At 38.1% G+C, this 27,795-nt stretch overlaps 1 protein-coding gene across 13 annotated transcripts in view; it reads left to right on the top strand.

The window, feature by feature from the left end:
- The first annotated feature begins 627 nt into the window (after window positions 1–627).
- LOC135104114 (putative leucine-rich repeat-containing protein DDB_G0290503) overlaps window positions 628–27,795 on the top strand; it is a 61,214-nt gene continuing 34,046 nt past the window's right edge. For 2 of the 13 annotated variants that reach the window (XM_064011116.1, XM_064011117.1), the window contains exons 1-14: window positions 646–884; window positions 4,070–4,123; window positions 6,072–6,152; window positions 6,314–6,392; window positions 7,448–7,695; window positions 8,342–8,469; window positions 11,473–11,569; window positions 13,032–13,149; window positions 16,796–17,106; window positions 18,853–18,885; window positions 20,951–21,096; window positions 22,675–22,911; window positions 23,256–25,619; window positions 25,829–25,920. In XM_064011116.1, coding sequence (XP_063867186.1) covers window positions 16,920–17,106; window positions 18,853–18,885; window positions 20,951–21,096; window positions 22,675–22,911; window positions 23,256–25,619; window positions 25,829–25,920 — 3,059 coding nt within the window. In that variant the 5' untranslated portion in view covers window positions 646–884; window positions 4,070–4,123; window positions 6,072–6,152; ... (4 more) ...; window positions 13,032–13,149; window positions 16,796–16,919. Of the gene's footprint in view, window positions 885–4,069; window positions 4,124–6,071; window positions 6,153–6,313; window positions 6,393–7,447; window positions 7,696–8,341; window positions 8,497–11,472; window positions 11,570–13,031; window positions 13,150–15,006; window positions 15,124–16,795; window positions 17,107–18,852; window positions 18,886–20,950; window positions 21,097–22,674; window positions 22,912–23,255; window positions 25,620–25,828; window positions 25,921–27,795 lie in introns of those variants that run through there. The other 11 variants (XM_064011105.1, XM_064011113.1, XM_064011104.1 and 8 more) reach the window with 11 other exon arrangements.

The raw sequence follows: 27,795 nt of genomic DNA, 5'->3' as shown, positions 1-27,795 counted from the left end.
GAGAAACTGTGGTGGTGTGATTCTTCTCATGGATCCTACTTTCATTTATATATGCGATGGTTAAATACAGATATCTATTTATCCACCCATTTTTCTCTTTATTTTACTTGTGAAAGAAGGCGACCAAGCACACAATCAAGGAAAATGCTGGAAAGTTGCTGCTCTTTCCTTCTCAAACAAATTAATAAGTAAAACGTCAATTCATTTTTTTAATCAGAGGCCAGTTTAGATCTGAGATGTCTTGATAATGAAATGAAAGCTTTTGACTCAACACTGCTTAACAATGCTATGTGAGCCCTCAATCTTTGTATCTACGTATCTATCCATTCGTATTATTTATCTATATCTTGACATCTACACACACACACACACATGATGTACTGAACTTATCCTAATAATACGTATACATATCTATTCACTCCTATCCAATATGTTCACGTCCATCTGTCAAATACCAGAAGAGAATAAGGAGAGAGTTCCCACTTCACCATTTAATTACCTACTTCTTGTGCATTCACCTTTGCATCACTTAACCAGTTTTCATGCACAGCACACCGATGAACATTTATGCACGTTATCTGTGAATCCAGGCAACTAGAAAACCACTTAATAGCAATTGCTGGAATAGAGAAAGAAGTGGAAATGAGACGGGAGTGAAAGAGAAAGAGCAGCAGTGTTTTGGTGGCCGCGGCAGGCTGGGAGAGCAAAGGAGAGCAAGCGACCAATGGAAACTCGAGAAGGGTGAGACTGGAATATGGTGAGGATTGCAGGACTCCGTGGCCAACATGTTCAAGAAGTTAAGGGAGAAGATAACCGAGGAAGTGCAGCACACGTCCCTAAGGCTGCCTGCCTCTGTCCAGCAATCCGTCCAGCAGTTGACCCAGGTACTCCACACGGCACGCCCTGATATCTGCTGCGGCATCTTGTCCCATCAGCTGTCTGTCTGCCTGTGTGTGTGTGTGTAGTTAAGTTGCGTTGGGTGTGAATGGGTTGGTATGGGTGTGTGGTTTGTTTGCAGAGAGTGTGTGTGTGTGTGTGTGTGTGTGTGTGTGGGTGGGTGGGTGGGTTGGTATGGGTGTGGGCAGTGCGTGTGTGGGTGGGTGAATGGATGGATGGTTAGGTATGGCTATGTGTGTGTGTGTGAAATTGAAAGTTACTGGAAACACCCAATTCATGCTAGTAATGCTGTTTCATTTCCCCAGTCTGAGTAACCTAAAATCTTGAAAGTATGGTTAGTATTTGCTTTCACCACTACAGGTTTCATTTCCCATCCCAGGTTAGATTAGGCAAGCTCAACTGTCATAAGCTCAAGTTACATTCTCTCTCTCTCTCTCTCTCTCTCTCTCTCTCTCTCTCTCTCTCTCTCTCTCTCTCTCTCTCTCTCTCTCTCTCTCTCTCTCTCTCTCTCTGTTAGTGCACCTTATAGAGTGCCTTGTTGTGTTCTACTGCAGCATAAGTGGTTGTGTTGTTCCAGTTTGTGTGGCAGGGTTGATAGGTAGTATGTATCATCTTGTACAATTCCTGCTTAAGTGTTCGCTGGACAGACTGAGGCATCTGGGACTTTTGTTAATAAAGGCTCCTCTTGTGGGAAATAATAAATATGGTGTACCTCAGTGTTTCCCTCCCTTGATGCCTGCAGGACACCATATACCCTACCAGTGTTTGGTCTCCTATAAGAGGAGAGGTTGTCTCTTCTTGTGTCTCTTATTGCTCAGTAATTTTAGGATTTCTATGATTTGAATTGGGAATGTTATTGTTTTATTTTATTTTATTTATTTATTTTTTTTTATGAACCATAATTTATAATGTGTATCTATATGTGTTATTTTTGGTGTGGTCAATAAATTATCAATCAATCCCTCTATCAAATCTTGTGATGATACATTCTATCTGGATATTTCTGTGCTTTTTTGTTCCCATTCCATAACATGCCTGTAAATAAGAAGCTAGGTCTGGGTATTTCTCTTGGATAGTTATGTGAAGGGATGCAGGATACCGGATGAAAGAATGAAAAAATGAAATCATTAAGTACAAGTATCCAGGGAACAATATCCAGAACTAGCACCTTAATTATAGAATGGGAACATAAATAACTACTGAAATGTGAGAAAAAAAAAAACAAGGAAACATCAGAAGGAACAGCCTTGCTTTGACCTCAGACCAAATACTGGTGGGCCACGTGATACACCACAGGCACCACAAGAAGCATAACAGTACACCATGTTGGCAGTCAGTCATTTTCAACTTCTATGTTCATCCACAGACTGGTAAAGGTATATGTAATTTTTTTTATAGGAAGTCTTGGCCAACCCAGTTCAGGCTACCCAGTTCAAACTTACATGAGTACTGTATATCTAGCTGCATTGTTACTGTGTGTGGCTGTGTTACTGTGTATGACTGTGTTGTTATGTTCTCATTGTAGTATGTGGTTCAGTGGATGTTATGTGTGGATGCTCATTGGTGTGGCAGCCACTAAGACTGAGGGGTGTGTTACCAAATGTGGGTATGGGAGGGGGATTATTGTGGAGACTGTTTACTGTTCCTTTGCAGGTGTAAAGGAAAAATTTAAGTTATTAGTAGAGTGTGTGTGTGTGTATATATATATATATATATATATATATATATATATATATATATATATATATATATATATATATATATATATATATATATATATTTTTCTCTCTCTCTCTCTCTCTCTCTCTCTCTCTCTCTCTCTCTCTCTCTCTCTCTCTCTCTCTCTCTCTCTCTCTCTCTCTCTCTCTCCAGGGTAATTTTTTTATTATGCATTACCTCTATTTTATTTTCCCTATTTCTTTATTTATCGTCTTCCATCTGTGCCTGCATCCTTTTCTTAATTTTCTCTCGTTTCTGTACAGGAATCTCTCCCTCTCCCATTTTTATTAGCCTTTCTCACTCTTCCTTCACTCCTCACACTATTATTGTTGCAGTCTTCCTCCTCACCCTACTGTCATCTGTGGCAGGGCATAGGTGATGACATAAGGGTTGCCTGTTCAGTTCCGACTCACAGCAGTTTCATGATGGGGAAAGGTGTTTTACAGGGATGTGAAGAGAGTTATTGAAATATAGAAATTGTAGATGAACACTTTTTTAAATGAACTTAATCAGTCATTTCAATCTCAGTGCACTGTAGATTTTACTGGAAGGTATTTTCTAGATTCTTGTTTCACCAGCAAAACTTTATTGTATGTCAAAATTTACATGTGCCACTGATGCGCTCATTGTAATGATGAGTGAAAATTTTGTCTCAGAAAGGAATACAGTTGCAATTGACCCTGGAATATCTCAGTTAACTGAGATAGAATAGTGCACAGTCTGTTGTGGACATCTTTTTTAAGAAGAAAAGAGAAAACTTGTGTAATTTCACAAAATTGAGAGACTGCTCTATTAGTCACATGACAGATACTGAGTAGTGTTAGTCCATCACACACACAGTGAGCCACTGAATCACACATCCCTGCCTTGGCTGCAAGTCACTGCCAACTTGAACAAAACATAGGCACCATTGTACAGGTAACCAGCAAACCACCACTCATGTCTCTAATGAGTGTGCTGAGCCTCCCTTGTTGGTGGCAGAATGGTCGGCACTTCCAGCATAAAATTTGCCTTGTATTTTTTTTATCTTATCTCCTACTAGAAGTATCTGTGCACCATATTGTATAATGATGAACTAAACACCAAGACAATTTATTGTATCCCATAATTGGAGTCACATGAGGGTGGAACAGTATATATATTTTTTTCTTATAGATAAATATGACCCTCCACTCACTCACCTGATCTGCTGAAGTAATGGTGCTGTAGAATCCTTGTAATATGTACTATGTATTTCAGCTTTAGTTATCAGTTTTTATGTGTTTTGTTTTTACTTGGTTGACTTTTATCGTAATGCTTACTGTGTATTATGTTAGTACAATTTGTGTTGTAAGCTGTCTGGGTAACGTTACTGAGTTGTGTTGATGAGTATAGTAACATCCTTCTTTAAAGCATGGATATTGACAGTGATTAATATACTCGGCAACTAAATCCTAACTTAATTGCTTTACAGACTTCAACTACCGATCAGTGGCTTGAGACCGTTAAAGAAGGAAGCCAATTAAGTGTAAGACTGTAATGATGACTGTTGTGGGCGGCAAGGCTTTGGGTGGTGTATTGTATTGTTAGCTTTTGTTGTGGAAACGTTACTTCAGCCATACAAGTCTTTGGGCAAGTGATAGATATATTCCCTAAAACAAGTGATATAATGAGAGCTGAAGCTGTTGTTAGAGCTTTTAAATTTATTTTTTATGCAAATTTTTCAGTTTGATTTTTTAGAGCATCATTTGGTTTACTCAGCTTAACAGCACCAAAAAAAAAAAAAATAAGCAGCCTCTTTCACTAATGAATTTGTTACCTAATATCTCTATCACCGATGCCAGAATTGTGCTTGATTACTGCACACAACAGCACAAACATTAACCTCACCACTATATTAGTTTATTTGTCTCTCCTCAATCACCATACACTTGTTGAATTGCAGCTCAGGGTTTAATAACTGTAATAACACATGTAAACTCTACACTGCTCTTCATGATCCTTAGTGTTTCCAGAGCCAAGACCTACCTGGCTGAGGGTTGCATTGGTTCAGACAGAGAATGCTTGCCATGTACAGTACACTGGCACACTTGGGATCTCTCTTGGCATAGTTCTGGTGCAAGTACTCTGTGTCTATGCTGACTTGTTCTTTCTGTTGCTCCTGTCTCATCACAGTGCCTTCCTCTGTTAGCTCCACCATCTGCCTTGTTTTCTGCTTTGTCAGCTTTTGGTGGAGGGTTAAAAATCTGATTTTACGCTGCAGAACTCTCTTTGTGTTGCAGGGTTTTCCTAAGGTTGTTAGCTCCAGTAATAGACTCTTGAGACATGATGGCATTTCAAACGTTAGAGGTGCTATATAAAAAACTTGATTACTGAACTTTGTGTCACACAGATGCTGATTTACACAGAAAGTGCTACAGTAGACAAAGTTTTCATAATATCTGAGTGCAGTATTACTGTGCTTTAAATATATATGACTTGCTCATGAATATATACTGTACTTATGAAATAATTAAATTTTCAAGATGTTTCTAAATAAATGCAAGAGCATTACTGATATAAGAATCAGGTAGCAGTAAAAGTTTGTTTCTTAAAAGCCGCCGTCACCTGTTCATCCTCGGCATGCTGGAAAGACTAGGAACTTACAGGAGTGTATATTGGTATTATTGTTTTGTGCCTCTGTACATAAGTGGAGGATGAAATTGCTTCCTTGCCAGCTAGTGATAAACCTTATAAACATGCCCTGAGACTCATGTTTCTGTCCTCTATGTCTAGTGCCTTAGTGATGTACCACAAGAGTAGTTTGGTCAGTTAGGTTATTAACATCTTAGTGAAGTCAAGTAAAGTGAACAGGTTTTTAACACCTTTGTGAAGTCAAGTAAAGTGAACAGGTTATTAACATCTTAGTGAAGTCAAGTAAAGTGAACAGCTCACTAAAGCTAATATTATGCAGGCAATGTTTCCTTCATAAGGCTGGTGTTCTGTTGTATCTCTTTCCTTTGACATGATATTGTGAAAAGATTCTTGTGAGGGAAAATGGTCTTGTAATGGTGAATTCACTAAAATTAATGTAGTGAAGGTATGCTTAACGGCACCTCCACCACTAGCTTTAGAGAATTTAGTATTGAAAGGGCATTTTCTTAGGCAAAATTTCTCCATCAAATCATTGTTAAATTGCAGTTATAGGAAGGAAACATTCCTTCTGTAGTGCTGGATTTATCAGAGAATAACTGCAAGGGGCAAGCCCATGCATTCAAGGACTTTCTTTTTAATGGCAAGGACAGAAGAAAGAAATATTTTTGTATTTTTTAAGAAATTCTTAATGTATTTCTTTTCTAACAAAAAATAATGCATTAGTACTTTTAAAGATAGAATATTCTGTCACACTGGAAACAAGTTTTAGAAACTACTTGTGTTTTGTGGTGTGTTGATAATGTTTGTTAGGCCAGTACATGACCCTTGTTGGCTCCAAACAGCTGTCACCATTCAGCGGGGCGGCAGCTTCACCAGGCGAACACAAGCGGGAGTTGGCGGCACCAGCTCCACTGCAAGATGAGGTGAGTGTGGAGTGGCCCTAACACTGTTCTTGTTTGGAATTTTGCTGCTTGCTGAGATAACCTTGTGTCTGAAAGCTCTGTTGTTTTTTTTTTTTTTTTTTTTTTTTCTTTAAACACATAACAGACAAAAAAATTGGAAAAACTAATCCACAACCTTGCAGCTTTTGGTGGATATTTCGGACATCAGACCAGCAGGTCACAATAAAGACCTCTTCAGCATTGACGAGGACAGTCATGAAGGTGAGTCAAGTCTGAAGCATTATGTGTTTTCTACTAGAGACCATTCACTCGTCGTACAGGGTGAAGGTGTGGATGCAGGGAAGAAAGTCTTTCATATAGTGACATAGTGAGTTTGTGTGTGTGTGTGTGTGTGTGTGTGTGTGTGTGTGTGTGTGTGTGTGTGTGTGTGTGTGTGTTCTGTTGCATGCTTGATGATGATGCAGCTTCAAGTGTTTTACTTATGTTTGGGCTTCAGTTGTGCCACCAGTGCAGTGCATGTTGTTCCGGTAGCTTATCTCTCTACGTAACCAGCTGACATTCCTCTGTGATGAGGACGGGCAAGATGAGGCATCTGCTAATGCCTTTCTCATTCTAGAAATAAGAATAGAGAGGAGGAGTTCCCAGTCCCCTCATTCCATCCCATTTCATTGTTTTTACAAGCTCACAAATTTCCATTGCGTTGTAGTTTATTTTATTTTATTGTAACATACAATATTTCTTTATTGACAAGTTTGGTCTGTGGACTTTTCATCCATGTAGTGTGACAATGAGAGTGACCATCATATCACTTTTGTTATTCCTTAATATAACAGATTTTTTTTTTTTTTTTTTTTTTTTTTTTTTTTTTTAAGAACTGTTAGTGTTGAAAGTTTAGAGGCCAAGTTTTTTAATAGATTTTGCAGCCTTCAGAAATCCTTCCAGCCGAGTAGTTTTGAGTTAGTGGCTGCACTGACTGTGGAGCTGCAAGTCCTGCTGTCTCTTATTCTTCAATATTAGTATCGTCTCCATAACAGACACTTTTTGCATGTTTCTAGTGGTTTTCTTGAATGTAACTACTTTTTATATGCCCTGCATACTCCAGCTATGTGTATGATATTAACTTTATAAATTTCATTACACATTTTCAGAGAAATAACTCTCTTCTGAGAAGGATGAAATACATGAACAGGTACAAGTAAAGACTCTTCTGTCATAGCCACCCATCAAGAAAATCCCCAGTAATAAACATCAGTGTGGATCATACTGGACAAGGCTGAATGGATTTATAACATTCACTTGCCTTTGTAATACTGCAGGTTCACCAAGCAAGTCAGGGTTCCAACTGGTGGACCTGAGTGATGCTGAGGCCATCACCTCCAGCGAGGGTGATGGTGGCAGCGGGAACAACCAGGGTGTGGCCGGGGTGACCTTTGATCCCAGCATGTCTGTGACCACCAGCCCCACCCTCAGAACCAGAAGGGACTCAGCCAGCTCCAGTGTCAGTGACGTTAGTGGGCTCTTCCCCATCTATGAGGTTCCTGGAGTGTCTTTTAATATGCCTCAGGTAAAGACTTGGTTTCTTCACAGAGGCACCTTACCTTGTGTTATGTTTAAAAACAATGAAATGATAGAACCTATGATACTTGTGTTTAGTGTGATAGATCTGAGAGAATTATTACTGTGTTTGTCTGAATCTTTCAATATACCTCAGGTAAAGACTTGATTGCCACACACAAACACCATTTCTTGTGTCCAGCCTTTAGTAACATGTTTGGAATCACGGAAATGATAGAACATAGAATACTTGTATTTAGTGCGATAGAATTAAGGGAATTATTACTGTGTGTCTGATTATTAACAACGTTATGGTCTCCTCCTAATTTTGGATACTCCTTTGGACTGTCCTCTTTAGAGACTTGCATCTTCACTGGGTCTTTTTTTTTTTTCAGCCTTTTTTTTTTGTTAACCTTGGCCAAAGCTCCTCATACATAAAATAAATAAATAAATAAATAACATTGTATCCCTAAAAGTAAAAAAAATAAAAGATCTGCAAAGAGGTCTAGACAATAAGCCATGTTTACTCTTTCATCTTAACTTAAAGAGACATGGATGATAAAGATGGAAAAATTCCTTAACCATACATTTAACTGACAGGAATTATGCTAAACATCATCATTCATAGTTAATCCCTCTGAATTGTTGTATTGCAGAGTGACCTTGAGTCCTCAAGTGAGTGGGAAGAGGGTGGGAGTGCAGCTGTGGTAGAGCGGCTGAGCAAGGACACTGTGTACCAGGCGTACCTCAAGATGCGTCAGCGCTACCACAAGTACAAGGGCCGGTACGCTATGTGGTTGTTCGTGTGTTGGTGTGTTTCATCTGTTCCGTTTTGTTGCATGGTGTTTGCAGCACCCCAGGTTTCAACACCTGTGCTAAACCGTAGACTCGTGCATGTTTCCTGTAAGTCTAATAATGTTAAAATAGTCAGGTTCCTCCAGTCAGAATGAGAATAAAGGTTTATTATTTAAACACTTTTCTTATGTAGGATAAAAATGGTGGACTTTTCCTGTCAGCAACACAGTAGACAAAAACTGAGTCATTTATGGAGTAGTGGGTTCTTCCAGTCAAAGTAAAGAGTCTGTTCTTTTAGTAGCCAACATTAGTGTAAAGCTGGTGGACTTTAAACACTTTTCTCATGTGGAGTTAAGCTGGTGGACTTTTGTCAGCATCTTAGAAACAGACACCTAGACAGCTGATAGTCACTTCACTATTATCGATCTGTGTTCTTGTCAGGAGCTATTTAAGTCTAAATTCAGCAGTGAAGAGGAGCTGATTATCTTATCAGTACCTGCTGTGAATTTAGTAGGGTGCCTGCTGTTATCAAACACGAAAGCAATCATAAGTACACACGCTCATTGGGCCACTCAGAACTGATGGGTTAGTGTGGCATTCTTGTGTGGATGTGTTGGTGATGGTGGTGCATCTCCATACCATTCACTATTGTCTTGCTTCATGGGTAACTGTGGCACTTGAGATGAAGTCACTGAACCTTACCTATGAAATGAAGCAGGTGTAACTGAAAGTAACAGCAAGATTTTCCAAGTATTTTCACTATGTTAAGCATCTGAATGTGGTGGCTGTCCTACACTCTTTATTTAGGCTGAAATGACTTGATTTTACCAAGTTTGATGGGAGTTGTCTTAAAATCAGTGAACTAATAAGTTAACCATTAGCTGTGCACCTCATTGGATACAACTGAATTCCTATGTTTTAGTAATTTTCTCAGATGATAAACTACATGTTTATATATATATATATATATATATATATATATATATATATATATATATATATATATATATATATATATATATATATATATATATATATATATATATATATATATATATATATATATATATATATATATATATATATATATATATATATAATAAAAGATGTCATGTATTACCATCATGTACATTGGTAGTCATAAGTCAAGTAACCTGCACTTCCTTTTGCTGTGCTTATATCTCCTCTCAGTCCCAAGTACCCCGATAAACACACAGTTCCCATATCAAACTTGATATTTAACAGATTTCCATCAGATCAGAGGACTTAGAAATGAGGGGAAAGACTTGAAGCACTGGAAATGAGTATGTTATGTTTCTCAATTACTGACCATGACTGCACCTTTTTAACTTCTCTTTCTCATTAGATCTTTTGATATTCAAGGCACAGTCATGCAAGCAGGGTAATGCTGGATAATGAATGCAGTGTGCTGTTCCCTCATATTGCTTACTCCTGTAAGGCCTTGAATTAGATAATTATATTGCAACAAATGGCTGACACAGATATGAAGTAGCCAGGCATAAGAAATCATCAAAATGTGACCATGTACTTAGCACAAACAGGTTTTTTTTTAATGGATCAAGAAGTAATATGATGCAGTTGATACATGAACTTACAAACCTTCTACAAAAATTGTATCTGCACTTCAGAAGCAAACATATTTTGATGCTTAATATTCTAATGGACTACAATACTTTTGGCCTTTATTTTGATGTTAAATTTAAATATAATTGGTCATCCTTTCATCATTTGGTATATGGACTTACATATAATGTGTGGAAATTGCATCATCACCTTAGAAGCAAACATTTTGATGCTTAATATTCCAGTGCACTACAATATTTCTGATATTTTGTTGTTAAATTTTAAGAAAAGCATGTTAGCATGAGTATGACTGAAGGAAGTAAAGACATAGTGGTGAAATGTGGCCTGATGGAACAAAGAAAAGACAGCATGGTAGTTCCCTGTACTCAAGGGGCTGATGTGAGGCTGTACTCCATCACACCAAGACTAGTACAGTAATCTGACAACCTGAGAACACATCAGTGTAGTAACACTGGGTCTGGGCAGTCTCGACACTCGTACAGTGATTGCCTTAAGTATTCACACTTTCTTCTCAGATGTGCAGCAAATTGACTCTGTATTCTATTATAAATCCTTAGCTAAGATATCTGACTCTTTATACATGTATAATCCATTACCTTGTAAAGAAATAAATATTTTTTTATTGTGAATAGTCAGTTTGCCAGACATTTTGTAAGAAGCAGAAGCACATCAGCCAGTCAGTGACTGAGAGCATCTCCCAGCGACAGTGTTGCCATGTTTGCATATTCAGAGGAGATAAAATTATGTCAGATGGTGTAATGAAGTACATGATGAGCGAGCTTGGTAACTGATGACTCCAGTCTCTCTCAGGTGTTATGAAAGTGATCTGTACGAAGCCTTGTCTAGCTGTGACACCAATACCTTGTTTGATATTTGTACAATTGTAGTAGTTTCTTATTGGATCTCTCTCTCTCTCTCTCTCTCTCTCTCTCTCTCTCTCTCTCTCTCTCTCTCTCTCTCTCTCTCTCTCTCTCTCTCTCTCTCTCTCTCTCTCTCTCTCTCTCTCTCTCTCTCTCTCTCTCTCTCTCTCTCTCTCTCTCTCTCTCTCTCTCTCTCTCTCTGCTCTTGGTCTGAGTCTTGCATGTTTCAGAAAGTGGTGATGTGTGTAAAAAGCAAATATTCTTGTTTCCTTGAGTTTCATTGTTTTGCTTTAGTGTTTTGTGTTTTATTTATCTTTCATTTTTCACTAGTATTATCTTGCTGCCTTTTGTTTATTACAGTAACTAAAAATGTTTTTATTTGTTCTGTATTCATTATTAGTACAGTTTTATTTTCATAGCATTTTTTAGATGTGCAAGACTTACTATTGGAAAGAAAAAAGTATCCTGATTCTGTTCATTGTCACATTGCTGTATTTTTGTGATATGACAGTGATGTTTTGCAACAGGTACGCTGACCTTGCCCGGGCATACAAGGATAAGGAAAAAGAATCAGACAAGCTGCGAGATGTTCTTGCCAAGACACAAGACAAAGCTCTGAGGAAGGTACGTAAGGAATTGCTTTGTTCTGCTGGCAGTATATTGCGTCTTAGGACTTGTTTCAGTAGTCAAGCATGAGTTGAGTATTAATATGATTCCATTCATCTTCATTTTTTACCATCATCATCACTATCGTTATTGTCATCAGGTATCATTGTCAAGTTTCCCTTGGCCAGTGACCCTCTTATGCAAAAAAAAATTAAAATGTTGGCATTGGTAGAACTGCTCCCAGAATATTTTGTCTCCATCTCTTTGAATTTTGCTTCATTGCACTTCTCTCAAGGCTTCCTAGAATATACAGAGCTGAAGATAAGCTGATGATGTCATAGATTCTAAGAGTGTCCTGCTTGAGTGACATGAGTGACTAAGCTTGAGTTCAGGTCCAGTGTTTTATATATCCAGCTGAGTGATGGTGTTACATGTACATGAATCTGTGATGTCATTACAGTGGCTACGAAAGAAAACCAACACATCAAAAACACCAAATGAATTTTCACATCTGTATATTTCCCTTGGAGTAAATTTTCTTTTGTGGGCACTGCAGGAGCAGCCTGAGCCCTTCTGTGTGTCCTAGGAGGTCTTGGCTCTTCCTTTCCCTTTCCATTCACTCATGTACTGTCCAGTTCTCCTCTTCCATTTTCCACTATACAGGTATTTCACTCTCCAAGCATTTATTATGCAATCTATTTACATCCTTTTTATGGATTAGCTTATCCCTGCCCATAGGAATTGTTCCTGTCCTTTGTGCAGCTTCATCATTCACTGTCAGACCATCATTATTTAGAGCAAATAACTGAAAATCCCTTGATTTTTACTAAGCACCTTGTTCCTTTGCTACACCATACAGCACTCATTCTTTCCAGCAGGTGTTGTTATATCCCATTACAGTAATGAATCACTCCGGGTCCATTCAAGAGAACTGCTGCTGTAGTTCACTTGTTGACTCAGTCTCATGCTCCTCACCTGATATAATGGAATTGTCGTGTGCAAAGTTTGAGTATCTCAACCTCCCTTTTTGTTTTTCATTTCTTTCATTTATACCAGAAATTTTTGAACTCAAAAGTGTGTTGTTTGACACATTTGTCTTAATATGTATTCATTCATTGCCATGCCTGCACTCAATTGTGAAACCATTCAGTTTATTATTTTCTCTCTATTTGAGCAGACAGTGTTTCAAAATATTAGCTAATTCTTAAAGCAGAATGTGACTGTATAAGGGAGTGCATTATTAATGAAAGGAAAAATGTCATGTTTTGATGATGTTGAATCATTCATTATGAAGATGTTCCTTCCTCCATTGTGTGTGTAGTGTAGGTAGTGGTGGTGATCCTAGTATTGATGACACACCCATGCATGGAGCATCAAAGTCCTGGTTTAGGACACTGATGTGTGATGACCTCACACAAGGTCTGTGTGGATGCATTGGATTTGTCTTCTCCTAGATACTAACTGCATGTTACTTGACTAGGTGAGTGAGTTAAAGGAGCAGTGTTCCTTAGAGCAGCAGGCAAAGGCACCACTTGGAGCAGGAGCTTCGCAGTGACCTGGAGGAAAAGGACCACAAGATTGCTGCCCTGCTCACCAAGGTACAGTGCCTCTTTGAGTGACTTGTCTATTCAATAGTTAGTCCAATGGTTCAGTTATTCATTCTTGAAATAAGTTTTGTTGTGTTTGTTTTACCCCAGACTTTTGACATTAATTCAGAAGAGGAAGCTGAAAGTATTGTAATGTTCATTGTTATATTTTTAAATAACATTCATGATAAACATATCTTCAGAGTGATGAGTTTCAGCTCTCTAGATTGCTGTCTGCCCATCTTACTTAGGAAAGAGATCTGTTGATAATGGGTGGATGAATGTATGCTTGCTAAATGTTATAAAATGTCATCTTGTCAAATGAGTCACCACTGACTACTCTCAGCTGGTGTCATTATGAATGTGTAATCCTTTTCTTTAAAATGTCACTATGAAAGAGATACAAATAATGCAGAAGTTAATAATATTGAGCCACCACATTCTTTGTGATGTGGAAAGGAAGCAAACCTTGAATAAATAACAGTCCATATATTTGCAAGACACAACTATTGAAGTGTGAATCCACCTTCAACTGGGGTAATGTCACCCTTGCATGAGCAGTGCATTGTCTGTAGTTGTTGTTGAGTGTGATGTTTGTTGTAGAGTAGTGGTTCACCAGCACTCAGCCCAGGTGCTCTGAGGGACCAACAAAATTCCAGGGAAGTACAAACTGGTAGTGTCCAGAGAGACTCATCAGCAATTGTGGGGACCCAAGGTTGTTGCTGTTGTGTAGTGTTGCACTCTTTGTGTTGTAGCTTTTGTCACCCCACACATTGATGTCCATGCCAGATTTTGGGTCTTAAGAAATATTTTTGTTAGTAAGCATTGTTTTGCAAATGATGAAACCTGGGAATTCAGGCCTTATTATTATTTTTTTGTTATTTATTTATTTATTTTCATTTATTTATTTACTTATTTATTTATTTATTTATTTATTTATATTTTATTTTATTTATTTATTTTATTATTTATTTATTTTTATTTATTTTTTTATTTTTTTATTTTTATTTATTTATTTTATTTTTTTATTTATTTATTTATTTATTCATTTTTATTTTTATTTTTTTTATTTTTTATTTATTTTTTTTTTTTTTTGTATGTGTGTGTATGTATGATTGATGTCAGGATTTCTGTTCTGAGATTTTTTTGTACATCAGAAAAGAAATAAACCAAGCCTGATATTGTGGCAAGGAAAATAAAGACCTTGGCCAAGTACTGAATCTGCACTGTAGTAGTTAGAGAAAGCAATGGTAAGGGTGCTAGGGGTGACAACACACACACACACACACACACACACACACACACACACACACACACACACACACACACTGTCTACTAGTTCAGTGCTTATATGGCTTATATCCACAAGCTCTAATGTGATTCTCAAGACCACGAAGAATCACTAGATAAATTATATGCTCTGGGAAGTGTCAACTGAAGGAAAAAAATTGACAATTCTAGGTAAGGAGACAAGATTGCTTAAGTGTAGCTCAGGTTCCTGTGTATTACAGCTAGATAAACACACACACACACACACACACACACACACACACACACACACACACACACACACACACACACACACACACACACACACACACACACACACACACACACACAACACATATTTCAATGAGTGGACATCAATTATTTATTCATCACCCAATTACGTTGAAGCTGATCACTCTAATAACTAACGGCAACTCCTTGAGATCTTGCCAACACAAGTTTCTGCACAGAATTCTGACACACATTCAACCACCCATTTCTGCTCTGAAGCTTACATACTGAAGACCAGACTGGATATGATATGGTTTCTGATGGATGTGAAGCTCAGTCTAGTTTAGGGTTGACACAAGCTGTTTGTAGGTGAGTGGCCTGCAGGAACAGTGTGTACTGCAGAAGCAAGCCAAAGCTCACCTGGAAGAAGAGCTTAATGCAGATTTAGAAGAGAAAGAACTGAAGATATCGGCTCTCAAGATGAAGGTGCGTCCTAAGGAAGTAGAAACTGTTGTTGATTTTAATGTAATGGGTAAGGTGCATGGTGAAGGTCACTCCTCCTTGCTTGATCTTGGAAGTATAAACATATATGTGATCTTTGTAACTTTTTTTCCATTAATGTAGAGGCTTGAATTGAGGTTCTTTCTTCAAGCTTTGTAAAGTAAAACTTAATCATGACAACACTCATTGTACTACACTCCACCTTTTCAGTTTTCACAGGATGCCAGAGTGATTCTGCAAATTGGTTGTTATTAAGGATGGAAGGTTTTTAGATAGGTGTAATACCATAGAATTTACAGTAATATATATTGGTGTCAGTCTCTCTCTCTCTCTCTCTCTCTCTCTCTCTCTCTCTCTCTCTCTCTCTCTCTCTCTCTCTCTCTCTCTCTCTCTCTCTCTCTCTCTCTCTCTCTCTCTCTCTCTCTCTCTCTCTCTCTCTCTCTCCTGCATCTTATCCTCATAGTAGTTAGCGTAGGGAAAGTATCACTGCCACAGGGGGATCATAAGGCAGTTCTCAAGGATGATGGAGGTGAAGGAGCAAAGATGACTCAGAGTTGGGCATGCAGATGCTACATATTGGGTTATTTGCATCAGTTTTTTCCTCAACGTGAGGTGGTGAACATTGCTGCATGATGGCTTGGAGCTATTGTGTTGAGGAGATGAAGTTGTGGAGAGCTGAGCATGAGATGTGGGGAAGTGAAGTGTAGGTGATTGGATCTTTGTCATGTAGGGAATACTTGTGGTTGTGTATTAGTGTTGTTGTTGTGATGAGGTTTTACTATCTGTGTATTTTTCATCTCTATAATTTTTGACATTTGCATGTCTTTATGTAAGATTGACTGGGCTTTGTTTTGTAATGTGCTTTAATTTGTTCAGTTTTGTCTAAGTTTTGCAGTCACCACCTTATATATATATTTATGCTTTATGTATGTATTGATTTTGTTTAGACAAGATGTTACTATTGCCTCATTTTATCTTGCTGCTGTTTGTGCATTACATTTGGAAATAGTGTATATGCAGTGTGATGGACTGCACTTGAGGCTTCATGGTGTGATCTGAACACTTTAAGTGAAGAGTTTGTAATGTGTAGTGAGACAGAGGCTCTTCTGTGTGTTGACTGTAAACTGTATGAATTGTTTTATATTAATTTTATCTGAAAATATTTTGTAGAAAAATATAATCAAGAATTACTGAATAACACACTTATTTTTATGTGGGGAAATGATGATACATTACAAAGGAGTGGGGTGGGTGGTTGTGTGTGGCCTGAAGGATCACCTGTTTGTATTGTGGTGAGCAAAGTGTTTGTGTCTGAGCTTGGTGCTGCTGATGCCTGGATGGTGTTTCACATTCTTGCACTCAGTGTTCATGTAGTTTGACACATCAGTATAAACATTGAATCTTAAGTTTAGAGAAAAGTCTTTTAAGTAGGGGAACAATTATTTGCTTTGGTAGTCCCTTTAACATTTTCTAAAATAAGGTACACTCAACAGTGTAAAGGCTATTGAAATTTACTTTAGTATGATATATGTATGTATTTGTTTACTAAATTAGAAACTACCTTGGTGTAATGATTTATTTAGAATGGGAATCATGTCTTTCTTTTCTTTATTCAGTTTTCCACAGCTATTTCAGCTTAAGTTGACTCTTCCCTCAGGTAACAATCCTTCAGGAGAGTGTGTCAGGCGACTTGGCCAACCCTGCTGTGAGCCACAACAACAACAACAACAATAACAACAATAACCAGCAGCAGGTGGCCAGTGGGGGCCTGACCCTGCAGGATGAGGGGGACACTGCCTCAGCCTGTGACAACTCCTCCAGCACAGACAACACCTCCACTTGCTGAGAGTGTCTCCACCACTGACAACATCTCCATGGCAGACAACGTGTCAGTGGAATCACACGGGTCTGCCTCCACCACTGTCACTGCCAGCCATGAGGCCGAGGAACTTATTGAGAAGCTCAAAGGTAGGAAACTGTGCTACATTATAAAGAGAGTGAAGGTTTTCTTTCTCTAGTTTGGAAATACACAGAATACCTTCCACTTAACACAAAATTAGTCATACTTGTAAGATTTATATGAATACATCATAAACAAATACATAAAAATGCATACCAAATATAAATTACATAAAATGATCATTATAGTGTTTTATGGCCAATACACACAATCAAGGCTGTTATCCATGTATAGGCAATATTTTCTCCTTTATGAGAGAAAATGTGTCATGTCACACACACACTATTGTGAAATTTGCAGAAAGTTTTCCCAGCAGACATCTCACTGGATACATCACAACACCTTGCCACTCACATCCTGCTGCCATGTTTGTGTTACCCCACATGATTAGTTTTCAAATTGATGTTCTATTGACCAGGAGTGTTGGAACACCTGTCTGAGGTTGTAGCACACCATCTCACATCACATGACCCAATGCCTAACATTACACAACCCACAGAACAGTGTTGATGCTACTTTTTATTAAAAAAAAACCACAGCTGGTGCAGCATTTATCAGGGCAACTTAAAAAGAAATTCCAGACAAAAGAAAGAAGCAAATCTATTTGTGGTTATTGATTTGCAAAAGGGCCTGAGGAATGTGCATTGAGGGGTGGTATGGTGGGGACTGCGGATCTTACGAGCAAGTGAGTGGCCAATATTGGTGACCATGAAAGTGTGCAGTGGTCATCCTATCACTGATCACCTAGAGACCAGGATATGGCTCACCAGGAGACTGGGATATGGCTAAGGGTTGAAGGAAAGATGTCACTCTCATGAAACAACATAATACACCTTCTTAAATAGTATTATGGTTGTACTCTTGTGTATCAGTGTATATTATTGTAGTTTGAAGTTGTGTATTGATGCAGATAATAATCTCTACTCTGTCTTGGGTGGGAGGGAGGGAAGGAGTGATGGATGGCTGGTTAGTCTGTACCATGGCAAAAAGTCACTGTGAGGAAGGTAAGGAGCAGGCGAGGTGATGGGTTACAGTTAATGCTTCCATGTTGCTTATGGTGCTCCATGTTACAATGTAGTACTTTGTTTGTATTTCTGTATTTATATTTTATTTTATTTATCATTATTATTATTATTATTATTATTATTATTATTATTATTATTATTATTATTTTATTTTATTTTTATTTATTTATTTATTTATTTTATTTATATGTATTTTTTTACTCATTCAGTGCTCTTGCCTCCATTATTTTGTATCCATTTAAAGGGCACCTCCCTCTTGTGTTCTGAGAATCCTGTCTTGCTGTCTGTGAAGGACACAAGTTTTAGTGGTGATGTTAATCTGACTCGCTCACTTTGAGAAGTTACAGTGTGATAGTTATGTTTCCAGATTTTATTTTTTTTATTTATTTATTTTTTTTTTTTTTTTTCTACACAAAGCTTCATATTATTATTACTTTGTTTTGTTTTAGTTAGATGAAAGTTCCAGCTTTAAAAAATTATTTTAATTTTCTCTTTCTCCCTTGTGTGTGTGTGTCTGTGTGTGTCTGTGTCTGTGTATGTATGTGTGACCATATGGAGTATCAAGTTACAAGAACAAATACTCAGAAGTATATATGAAACCTTTACCCATGCTAACCTAGGTGAGAAAGAAAAGGATTTGAATGAGTGAATAATGAAGCATTGAGGTTGCCATTGATGTATATGTACCCATCACTTCTCTTCACACTAGACATCTGCCGTTTGTTTCAGCATCTGTGGAAGTGGAAGAGAATGGTGACTCACGTGAGTAAAGCAGACAGTGGTGTGTGCTGCACTCTGGGGTGTCTGTGGCTTGGCCTTATCACGGCACAGGGATCACATCACCACTACCACAGCCACCGCAGGCTTATCTTCTCACTCTCTCTCTCTCTCTCTCTCTCTCTCACTCTCTCTCTCTCTCTCTCTCTCTCTCTCTCTCTCTCTCTCTCTCTCTCTCTCTCTCTCTCTCTCTCTCTCTCTCTCTCTCTCTCTCTCTCTCTCTCTCTCTCTCTCTCTCTCTCTCTCTCTCTCTCTGTTTCTCCTTCTCTTCTGCTCCACACGTCATAACACGCCTAGGATGCATTGCTCACCAGGGTTCTTTCTGTTGCTTCACCTTGCAGTCTGTGACGCTGGATAGTCACTCTCACTCAAGCATCGTCTGGGGCCACTGTGGTTGCCTTCACACTGCATGGACATCAATGATAATACTGTTATTATTGTGGTTTTCTTCACATTTTGTTGGTACACTCTTCTGTTATGTTTTTTTCCTTATTGTAAGTTTAGGTTTACCTTTTTGCTACTTGAGAAGCTTACTACTTGTGGTAATCATTGTTTTGTATTACTTCTTATTGGTATGGATTAGTAATTGAGGAAATTTGTCATGCTGTTGTGATTTAATCTCACTTCTAGCATATATGTTTGCCAAATTCTTATATCAGATGCATTATTAAAAAAAGAATGGAAAAAGAATGACCTGATAATTGGTCAGAAAAAGTCACTTACAACAGGAACCTTGCCTGCTTGTGAAGAGAATGTCCTTCAGGCAAGAATTTCAGTTTGTTTCATGTCTTTTTAATTGTCAACCAATGACTGCTGCTGCCAGAACTTTTAAACTGCACCACAAACCAATGAGAAAACACAGAAGTGTGATTTCACTAAAGTTTAAACTTATGAAGGGAATAGATTCACAACCAAAGATACCAAACTTGATGGGAAAGGTAACTAACAGTAAAGGATTATCCTCTTTTCACGGAAAGGTAGACCAGTCCATGGCCTTGAGTTGTATGCACTTATTATGCATAGTGGGGAAGGTACTGATGAACATTAGTATCAGATTGTCAGCATGGACAATGTTATGGCCTGATACTTCTTGTGGACACACTTGTAGCTTGGCAAGCTGTGAAGGACTTGTATGAGGCCAGAAAAGAGAGGTTGTGTGTGCAGTAAACATGTCAGTTGTGGTGCCAGGGGGAAGATGATAAATGAAGGAGAGGTTACTTGATGTGGCTGATATTATACAGCCATAGCCATACAGGAAGTGACTACACCATGGAAGTATTGAGAGCTTGTGTGCATTGCCATCCTTGGGTAAATTATGTCCCAGAATTATGATAATATGACTGAAAAAGAAATCACATTAGGCTGTCTATGAGTGTGAGTGTAGGTGTGTATGTGTGTGTATGGGGAAGATATACATATATGGACCAGACTCTCAGTAATAATCAGGTTTGCTTCTTGATTTCACACTTTTCCTTTCCTTACCAATAACTTCAAAACACACCACCACTAGCAGTTAAGAAATTTCTTTCACATGGTAATGGTACACAAACTCTCCTTGTGTGGGCCACTGGTACTCTCCTGTGTGGGTGCTTGTGTGGTGCTCTCCTGGGTCACAGCAGCTTCATGGGTTGGCAGCCTGAACTAGCATATTTAGTATTTTTATGTGTGAATCATTGTCGTGTGGTAAACTGAACATTTGAAAGAAGATTGTATCAGTAGCTGCTGCAATTTTTATTGTCTTGTTTCATCGTAGTTTAGAAGATTAAGTTTTTATGATTCAGTGATCTTTTTAGGTGTGATGCTATGTTTTGCTTACCAAGGAGGCAGCCAGCAGCAACGGAAAACTCTTTAAAATAACCCACTAAATTATATCTCCCCATAAAAGTGTACAGTTCAAGAGTCCCAAAAGAAAAAGACCCAATTGGATTCAAAAACGTCTTTATTCCCTTTTCATAAAACAGCTCAAGTCATGACAACTCACCAGGTCAGAGAAAGCAAAGGGTGTGCTGATGAGTCACCATTCATATAACCCAGCACTGTCTCCTTGCAGCTGATGTAAGCAAACACAAATCTCTGTTGGCCCGCTGCATGGACAACATTCGCACTAACAAGGAACGCATTGGGGTCCTCATGCAGGAGAGGGACATTGCCACATCACAGTTACAGGAAAAGATCAAGCAAATTGACATCCTAAAGGTATGATGAGAATAGTACATAATTCCTTGTAAAGTTACAGAGGATGGTGCAAAGTGTGAGGTGGTTTGGTCAAAATGAGAGATTAAAAAGTGAATAGTTTGTAAAGAATGCATTTGTGAATGAAGCATACAGGATGGAGCAAAGTGTGATGTGGTGGGATGGGTGAAAAGAAATACACTGAGGTGGTTTGGTCAAAGCAAGAGGATGAAAAGGGAAGAGTTTGTAAAGAATAGTAAGTGAAATAGAAGATTCTTATAGAAAAAAAGAGAGGCCACTTGGAAGGTGGTAATGATTGTGTGTGAAAGAGGTGCTAGTATAGACAAAAGGTTTGAACAAACTGGGAGGAAGAGTTGGAGGCTCTGTTGCTTATGCAGTATGTTCTCAAGAGGGAGCAAGGCATCAGAGAGAGATGGACTGATAGTTTGAGAGGAAGGAAGTAATCAGAAGAAATAAGGGTATTTCTGTATGTGAATTTTTTAGGTTAGACATCATTATTGGTTAACTGTATCTTGAAAGCAATAAACATAAATATAGAATGACATCAGTTTTATCACAATATTCAAATATATCCATACTGAATAAAGTGAGCAGAGCACATGAAGCACACAGTGAAGGCATCTCCCATGAGAGCAGCATGGAAATTAGGGAAAGATTAGAGGATTCACTCATCACATTTTATTTTATCAGTGGGACTTTATATATATATATATATATATATATATATATATATATATATATATATATATATATATATATATATATATATATATATATATATATATATATATATATATATATATATATATATATATATATATATATATATATATATATATATATATATATATATATATATATATATTTTTTTTTTTTTTTTTTTTTTTTTTTTTTTTTTTTTTTTTTTTTTTTTTTCTCTCTCTCTCTTGACCAGTACCCTTCTTACATTAAAATAACAAAAACTTCCAACCATTCTAAACTCACACTACAAGGTTAATTTCTCCATTCCCCTCACTAATGGTGATAACCAGGCAGTGATATCAAGACTGTAGGGACTCATTATCACTTTCCCTCGCTTCCTCTCTGTTTCTCAGCTTCCATTCTAGATATTACTCAAGACTGTCAGTCCTATCAACTATCTCTCTCTCTCTCTCTCTCTCTCTCTCTCTCTCTCTCTCTCTCTCTCTCTCTCTCTCTCTCTCTCTCTCTCTCTCTCTCTCTCTCTCTCTCTCTCTCTCTCTCTCTCTCTCTCTCTCTCTCTCTCTCTCTCCTAACCTAACCTAACCTAAGCACAAAATCAGATAAGCCACATCCCATCTTACATAAAATGCATGGCAGGGACTTGCTCCTCAATGGACTTTCTTTTTTTTCTTTTTGTTTTTTCTTTTTTTTTCCTAGGCCAGTGTCTCTTACCTTAAAAGAATGATTATATATATATATATATATATATATATATATATATATATATATATATATATATATATATATATATATATATATATATATATATATATTTATTTATAGTTCATCATAGCACTGCACAGGAGACTAATGGCATTGTGCTGTCTCACCTTGCTTCAGGAGGATCACCTAAAGGAGTTGGATTCCCTGAGAGCCAGCATGGAGTCCTCAGCACTGAGCATGGCAGAGACCAAGAAGCAGCTGTTTGAGGAGCTGCAGGTCAAGGAGGCCGAGGCAGAGCGCTGTAAGAAGGCAGCAGCAGCACTGGAGACACAGCTAGAAGAGGAGCGCTCTCAGTGGCAGGAACAATTACAGAACAAGCAGCAGGAGTTAGAGGAAAAAGAAGCCATGATTCAGGTATAATTTTGGCTCTTCTTTACAAACTGGCATCGCAGTTGGTCTATTTTTTTATGTATATTTTTTGCCCTTGGCCAGTACCCCTCTTACATAAAAAAATAAATAAATAAATATCATATACAGACTACTGAGGCATGTATCAGTAATCTTATGCCATTAAGTTACAGAACCCAGTCACATATCTATCCCTGCCTGTCATAAATGCTCTTTAGATATTTACTTTCATGTTCTTTATTGTATTCATATCCAGCCTTTCATGTTCATATTTCATGGCTGTCATTCATCTATATACATAGAATGATTTGTATGAATATTGCTTCACTTATTATTTGTTTTCATTACAGGAACTTGGGACCAATAACACAACACAGGAGGACCAGGAACAAGACACAGAAGCATCAATGGCAGCAATTAAGAAAGAGGTAGAAGCTAAAATAAACGAGTTAGAAGCTCGCACTCAAGAACTAAAGGAATCAAGAACAGACCTTGAATCTCAGTTGTTACAAATCAGTGATGTGAAAGCACAACTAGAAGACAAAGTGCTTTCCCTGAACAAGGACAAAGAGGAGATGAGTAGGAACATTGAGGCAATGGTGAATGAGAAAGGTGAATTGGAGGAAAAGTTGAGGACTGCAGAGAGGGTTAGAGAGGAGCTAGAGAGTAAGGTGCTAGATGTAGAAAATGTTCATGCCTGTCTCAAGGAAGAGATGGAGAAACTTTCAAAGTGTAATGTGCAGTTGGAGAAGAAAATTAAGACAAGTGCAGAAAGTCAGCAGGAGTTTGAGAAGGAAGTGGAGGATTTGAGGAAAGAAAATTCAAAATGTGTGAACCAGATTTCAGCATTTTCAGGTGAGATAACAAATCTAAAGGAAGTGAATGAAAAATTAACTAACACCATAGAGCTGAGTCAGAAAGAGAACAACAGCTTGAAAAGAAACCTAGAAGAAACTGAAAAAGAAAAAGAAAGTATTTCCAAAGAGGTGGAAGAGTTGAGGAAAACAAATTCAGAATACATTAACCAGACTATGGTTGTTTCAGAAGATATAAAAGCTCTGAAAGAGGTGAATGAAAAATTAGCTAATAGTTTAGATTTGAGTCAGAAAGAAAACAGCAACCTAAAAACAAACCTGGAAGAAATTCAAAAGGAGAAAGATGCAATTTCCAAAGATTTAATCGAAAAAGATGAAACAATAACAAATTTGAAAGAGAAAAGTGCAGAACTGGATGAAAAGTTACATCATATTCTTAAAGAAAATTCTAGTCTTACTGAGGAAATTTTAAGGACAAAAAGTGAAAAGGAGTTACTGAACAAACAGATAAATGAAAGTAGGGCAGACGCAGACAGGGAAAAGGACTCATTGTCAGAAGAGCTCGATCACTTAAAGCAGGAAAATGAAAGAATCAATAATGAATTCAACCAAACTAAACTAGAAAAGGAAATTGAAAACAGAAGACTTGCAGCTCTAGAGAAAGAGAATGAGGAATTAAAATCTGAGAAAGACAGACTCAATTTAGAGCTGACGCAGTCCAAGTCAAGCATTTCCAAGGTAATTGAACAAGCCATGGCCGAAATCACTCTTGCTAATGAAAAAATGGATAGATTGAAGGATGACTGGGCTAAACAAATGAAGGAAAAAGACACAATCAATAATGAACTTAGCCAAAAAGTTTCAGATCTAAGTGAAAAGTTAGTTAAAAAGTCAAGTGAACATGAACAAAAAACTAAAGAATACAACCAGAAATCTGAGGAATACAATGAGAAATTAGAGACCTTACAATCACAGTTACAAGAAAAAGAAGAAAAAATACAGGAGTTCACGTCCCAGATTGGTGTTTTGGATGAGGAAAATAAAAGATTGAAAGAGTTGTTGGAGAAGGATAGAAATGAACTGCAAATGAGGGGAATGGAATTAGAGAGTGAGTGCAGCAACCTGAGGAAGGAGAAGAGTGAGCTGAGTGCCCACATGGAGGAGCTGGAGGCCATCGTGGACAGCCATGAGGTGGAGCTGACAGCGGTTGGGGAGGAGAAGAGAAAGTATGCAGCTCAGCTTGAGACCATCACAGGTGAGAAGAAAGGACTCCAGGATGAACTGCAGATGCTGAAAAATGAAATAGTGCAGTTGAAAGAAGAAACTAAAGATAAGGAGGAAAATATGCAGAGTTTAAAGAAAGAAACTGCACAGAGTCAAGAAGAGTATGCCAAGGTTAGGGAGGAAATGGCAAAACTCACTGAAACTTTTGAAGTGGAAATGAACAAAGCCAAGGAGAGCTATGCAAAACTGAAGGATAATTTCCATGAGATCAGTAAAGAGAAGGAAGACAACTTGGCCCTTCAGAATGAACAAAACAATGAACTTCAAGATAAGCTCACAGAAGCCAACCAGCAGCTTCAGGAAATGCAAAATGTGCTGAAACAGAAGAATGAAAAAATAGAAAGTTTGCTAAATGAGAAAAAGCTTATGCTCTTTGAGTTGGAGAAGAGAGTTGAGGATCTGCAGGATGAGCTGAAGGAAAAAGAAACCTTGTTGAAAGCAAAGGCCGATGAGTACGACTCCCGGACGGAAGAGCTGGAGGCACAAATGTCTGCCAGTGAAGATGACTTGAGAAAGAAGCTTGAGGACAGCTTTCAGGAGAAGCACAAACTGGAGCAGCAGCTGGGAGAGTTACAGCACAAGCTGTCAGAAAAAGACGAGCTGGCAGTGAGACAGGTAGGAAATCATCCAACACTTGTAGTATAAATGTAAAGTATACGCACAAACTAAGTATTCAATTGTACCTAATTGTGAATTTATATGATGTTTCATGTGTATGATGGAGGTTGATTGTATTGGTCAGGATTTGATTTTATGTAGGTCACATAAGTGTCATGTTTACACGTGACCTTGTCTTGTTCACACACGGCCAATGATGACTGCAGGCAGAGGATGCAGAGCAGAGGCTGACTCAGGCACAGCAGTCCTTTGCTATGGAGAGGGAGGAGCTGGAGAACACCTGGGAGCAGAGACTAAGGTAAGGCAGGAGACTGTCAAGATGCAGCTGGCAAAGCTTTTATAAGTTGAATACATTAATGTTGCTGTTGTTTTGTTAGGGAACACTTATAACATTTAAGGAATACTCATTATATTTCTGATCCCTCCTTATTTTCTTTCTGTCATCTGGGATTTTGCAAGGCTTTTTTTTTATTTACTTTTTTTTATTTATAATTTTTTTTCTATGATTGTTCAGTTTAGTGTGTGCCTTCTATGTTCTTGGTGAACAGAGATACAGTGTGAAAGGAAATTCATCTTAATAGTCTCTTACCTGCCCAAGGATTTGAACCCTGAACCACTTAATTGTGAACTGAAGGTGCAGATCATTATGCCACTGTGCCAGGCAGTATTGCTATCCTTGTGTGTGTGTGTGTGTGTGTGTGTGTGTGTGTGTGTGTGCGTGCGTGCGTGCGTGCGTGCGTGCGTGCATGTGTGCGTTTGTTTAATCTATCTGTGTGCAGGTACTTGCATGAAGAGGTCTCCTGGTCTGTACCACACCACAAAAATAGTAAGCAGACAGCCTAAAAAGCCAGTCTATATACCAGGTTAACATCCCTTTCTAAAAATGTCATGTCTTGCCTCACTGAAGGAATGAAAATACTGAGGAGGGGATCCCCAGTCCTCTTGAATTATCCCATTTAGTTGCCATTTACATGTTGGAGATACAGAGACAGTCTTCCTTCAGGGCAGGCATGAAGTGTGCAGCCAGCCCATTTCCTCCCCTAAAGATAGACAGGTAGATAAATAAATAAGTTAAATGATTTCTTTTATAAATAGGTGTTCTAAATTGAGGCAGTGACCGAGCTGTTGATGGATTGGTATGGTGATGAGGAAGACCAATGTGCAGGTGATGCCAAGGCCCAGTCATCCCTCACAGGTGTCTGTCTGGTGTGGAAGCACCTGTGTGCATTCATTCTGAGTGTGGCATCTCCCAAAGGCAAAACCAGGGAGTGACGCGGGTCTAGAGACGTTACCACTGTGAAAATATACTGTCACCTCAACAGGAAGTGATTCCTTATCATCTCATTAGCTCCTCTGAAGTGTGAATAAGAGCATCTTCACTTCATATAATTATTAGGGACTGGTAAGATTTGTTAATAGTGTGAATAATCTTACTAGTAAATATAGATATGTACTCTATATATGGAATTGGTAAAGAGACCTGGAGATGGTGTGTGGAGGAAGAGATGAGAAAGATAAATATGTATAAGGGAAGAGATTGTGTATTAAGGGCTGGCAAGATTTTATAATAGTGTGAATTATCTTACTAGTGAATTTAGATACATTATCCATAGATAGAATATATATAGAATATAGACATATTTAGGATAGTATTAAAACAATGTTTATTTGTATACTGATGCTCTTCTTTCACTCACCACAACTTAAGGGATATGTCAGACTAGCAATTAGATTATAACAGCTTTAAGGAGCACATACAGTAAGGGTAATTAAGAAGAATTAGGTTCATTCAGGCACTGTTATGTTTATTTGGTAAGAAAGTGAGGATAGGATTAAAAAAAGATGTTTATTTGTATACTAGTGCTGTGTTGATGTGGCTATCCCTCTTTATTGAGACATTTCTAGGATATGTTGAGTCCATTGGTGATGGAAACAAGGACACAGGAATAGAGGTAATAATACACCACCAACCATCCTATTCACACCACCAACACCACTCAACTCATACCACCAGCCATCCTATTCACATGTTCCTCCTGACCTAAGAGGAAGAAGCAGTAAAGTGAACCTAGTCATGGATAAATCTCTGTTCCTACACCCTTGTTACCATCAGAACTCTTTCTCTGTTGTAACTACATTGAAACTCCAGGGTGGTCAGTGCATCTCCCACATC

Source organism: Scylla paramamosain, chromosome 10 (genome assembly GCF_035594125.1).
Source record: "Scylla paramamosain isolate STU-SP2022 chromosome 10, ASM3559412v1, whole genome shotgun sequence".
Classification (NCBI taxonomy): Eukaryota; Metazoa; Arthropoda; class Malacostraca; order Decapoda; family Portunidae; genus Scylla; species Scylla paramamosain.
Note: the sequence above shows the minus strand (reverse complement) of the source record. Positions and strands in the feature narration are given on the sequence as shown.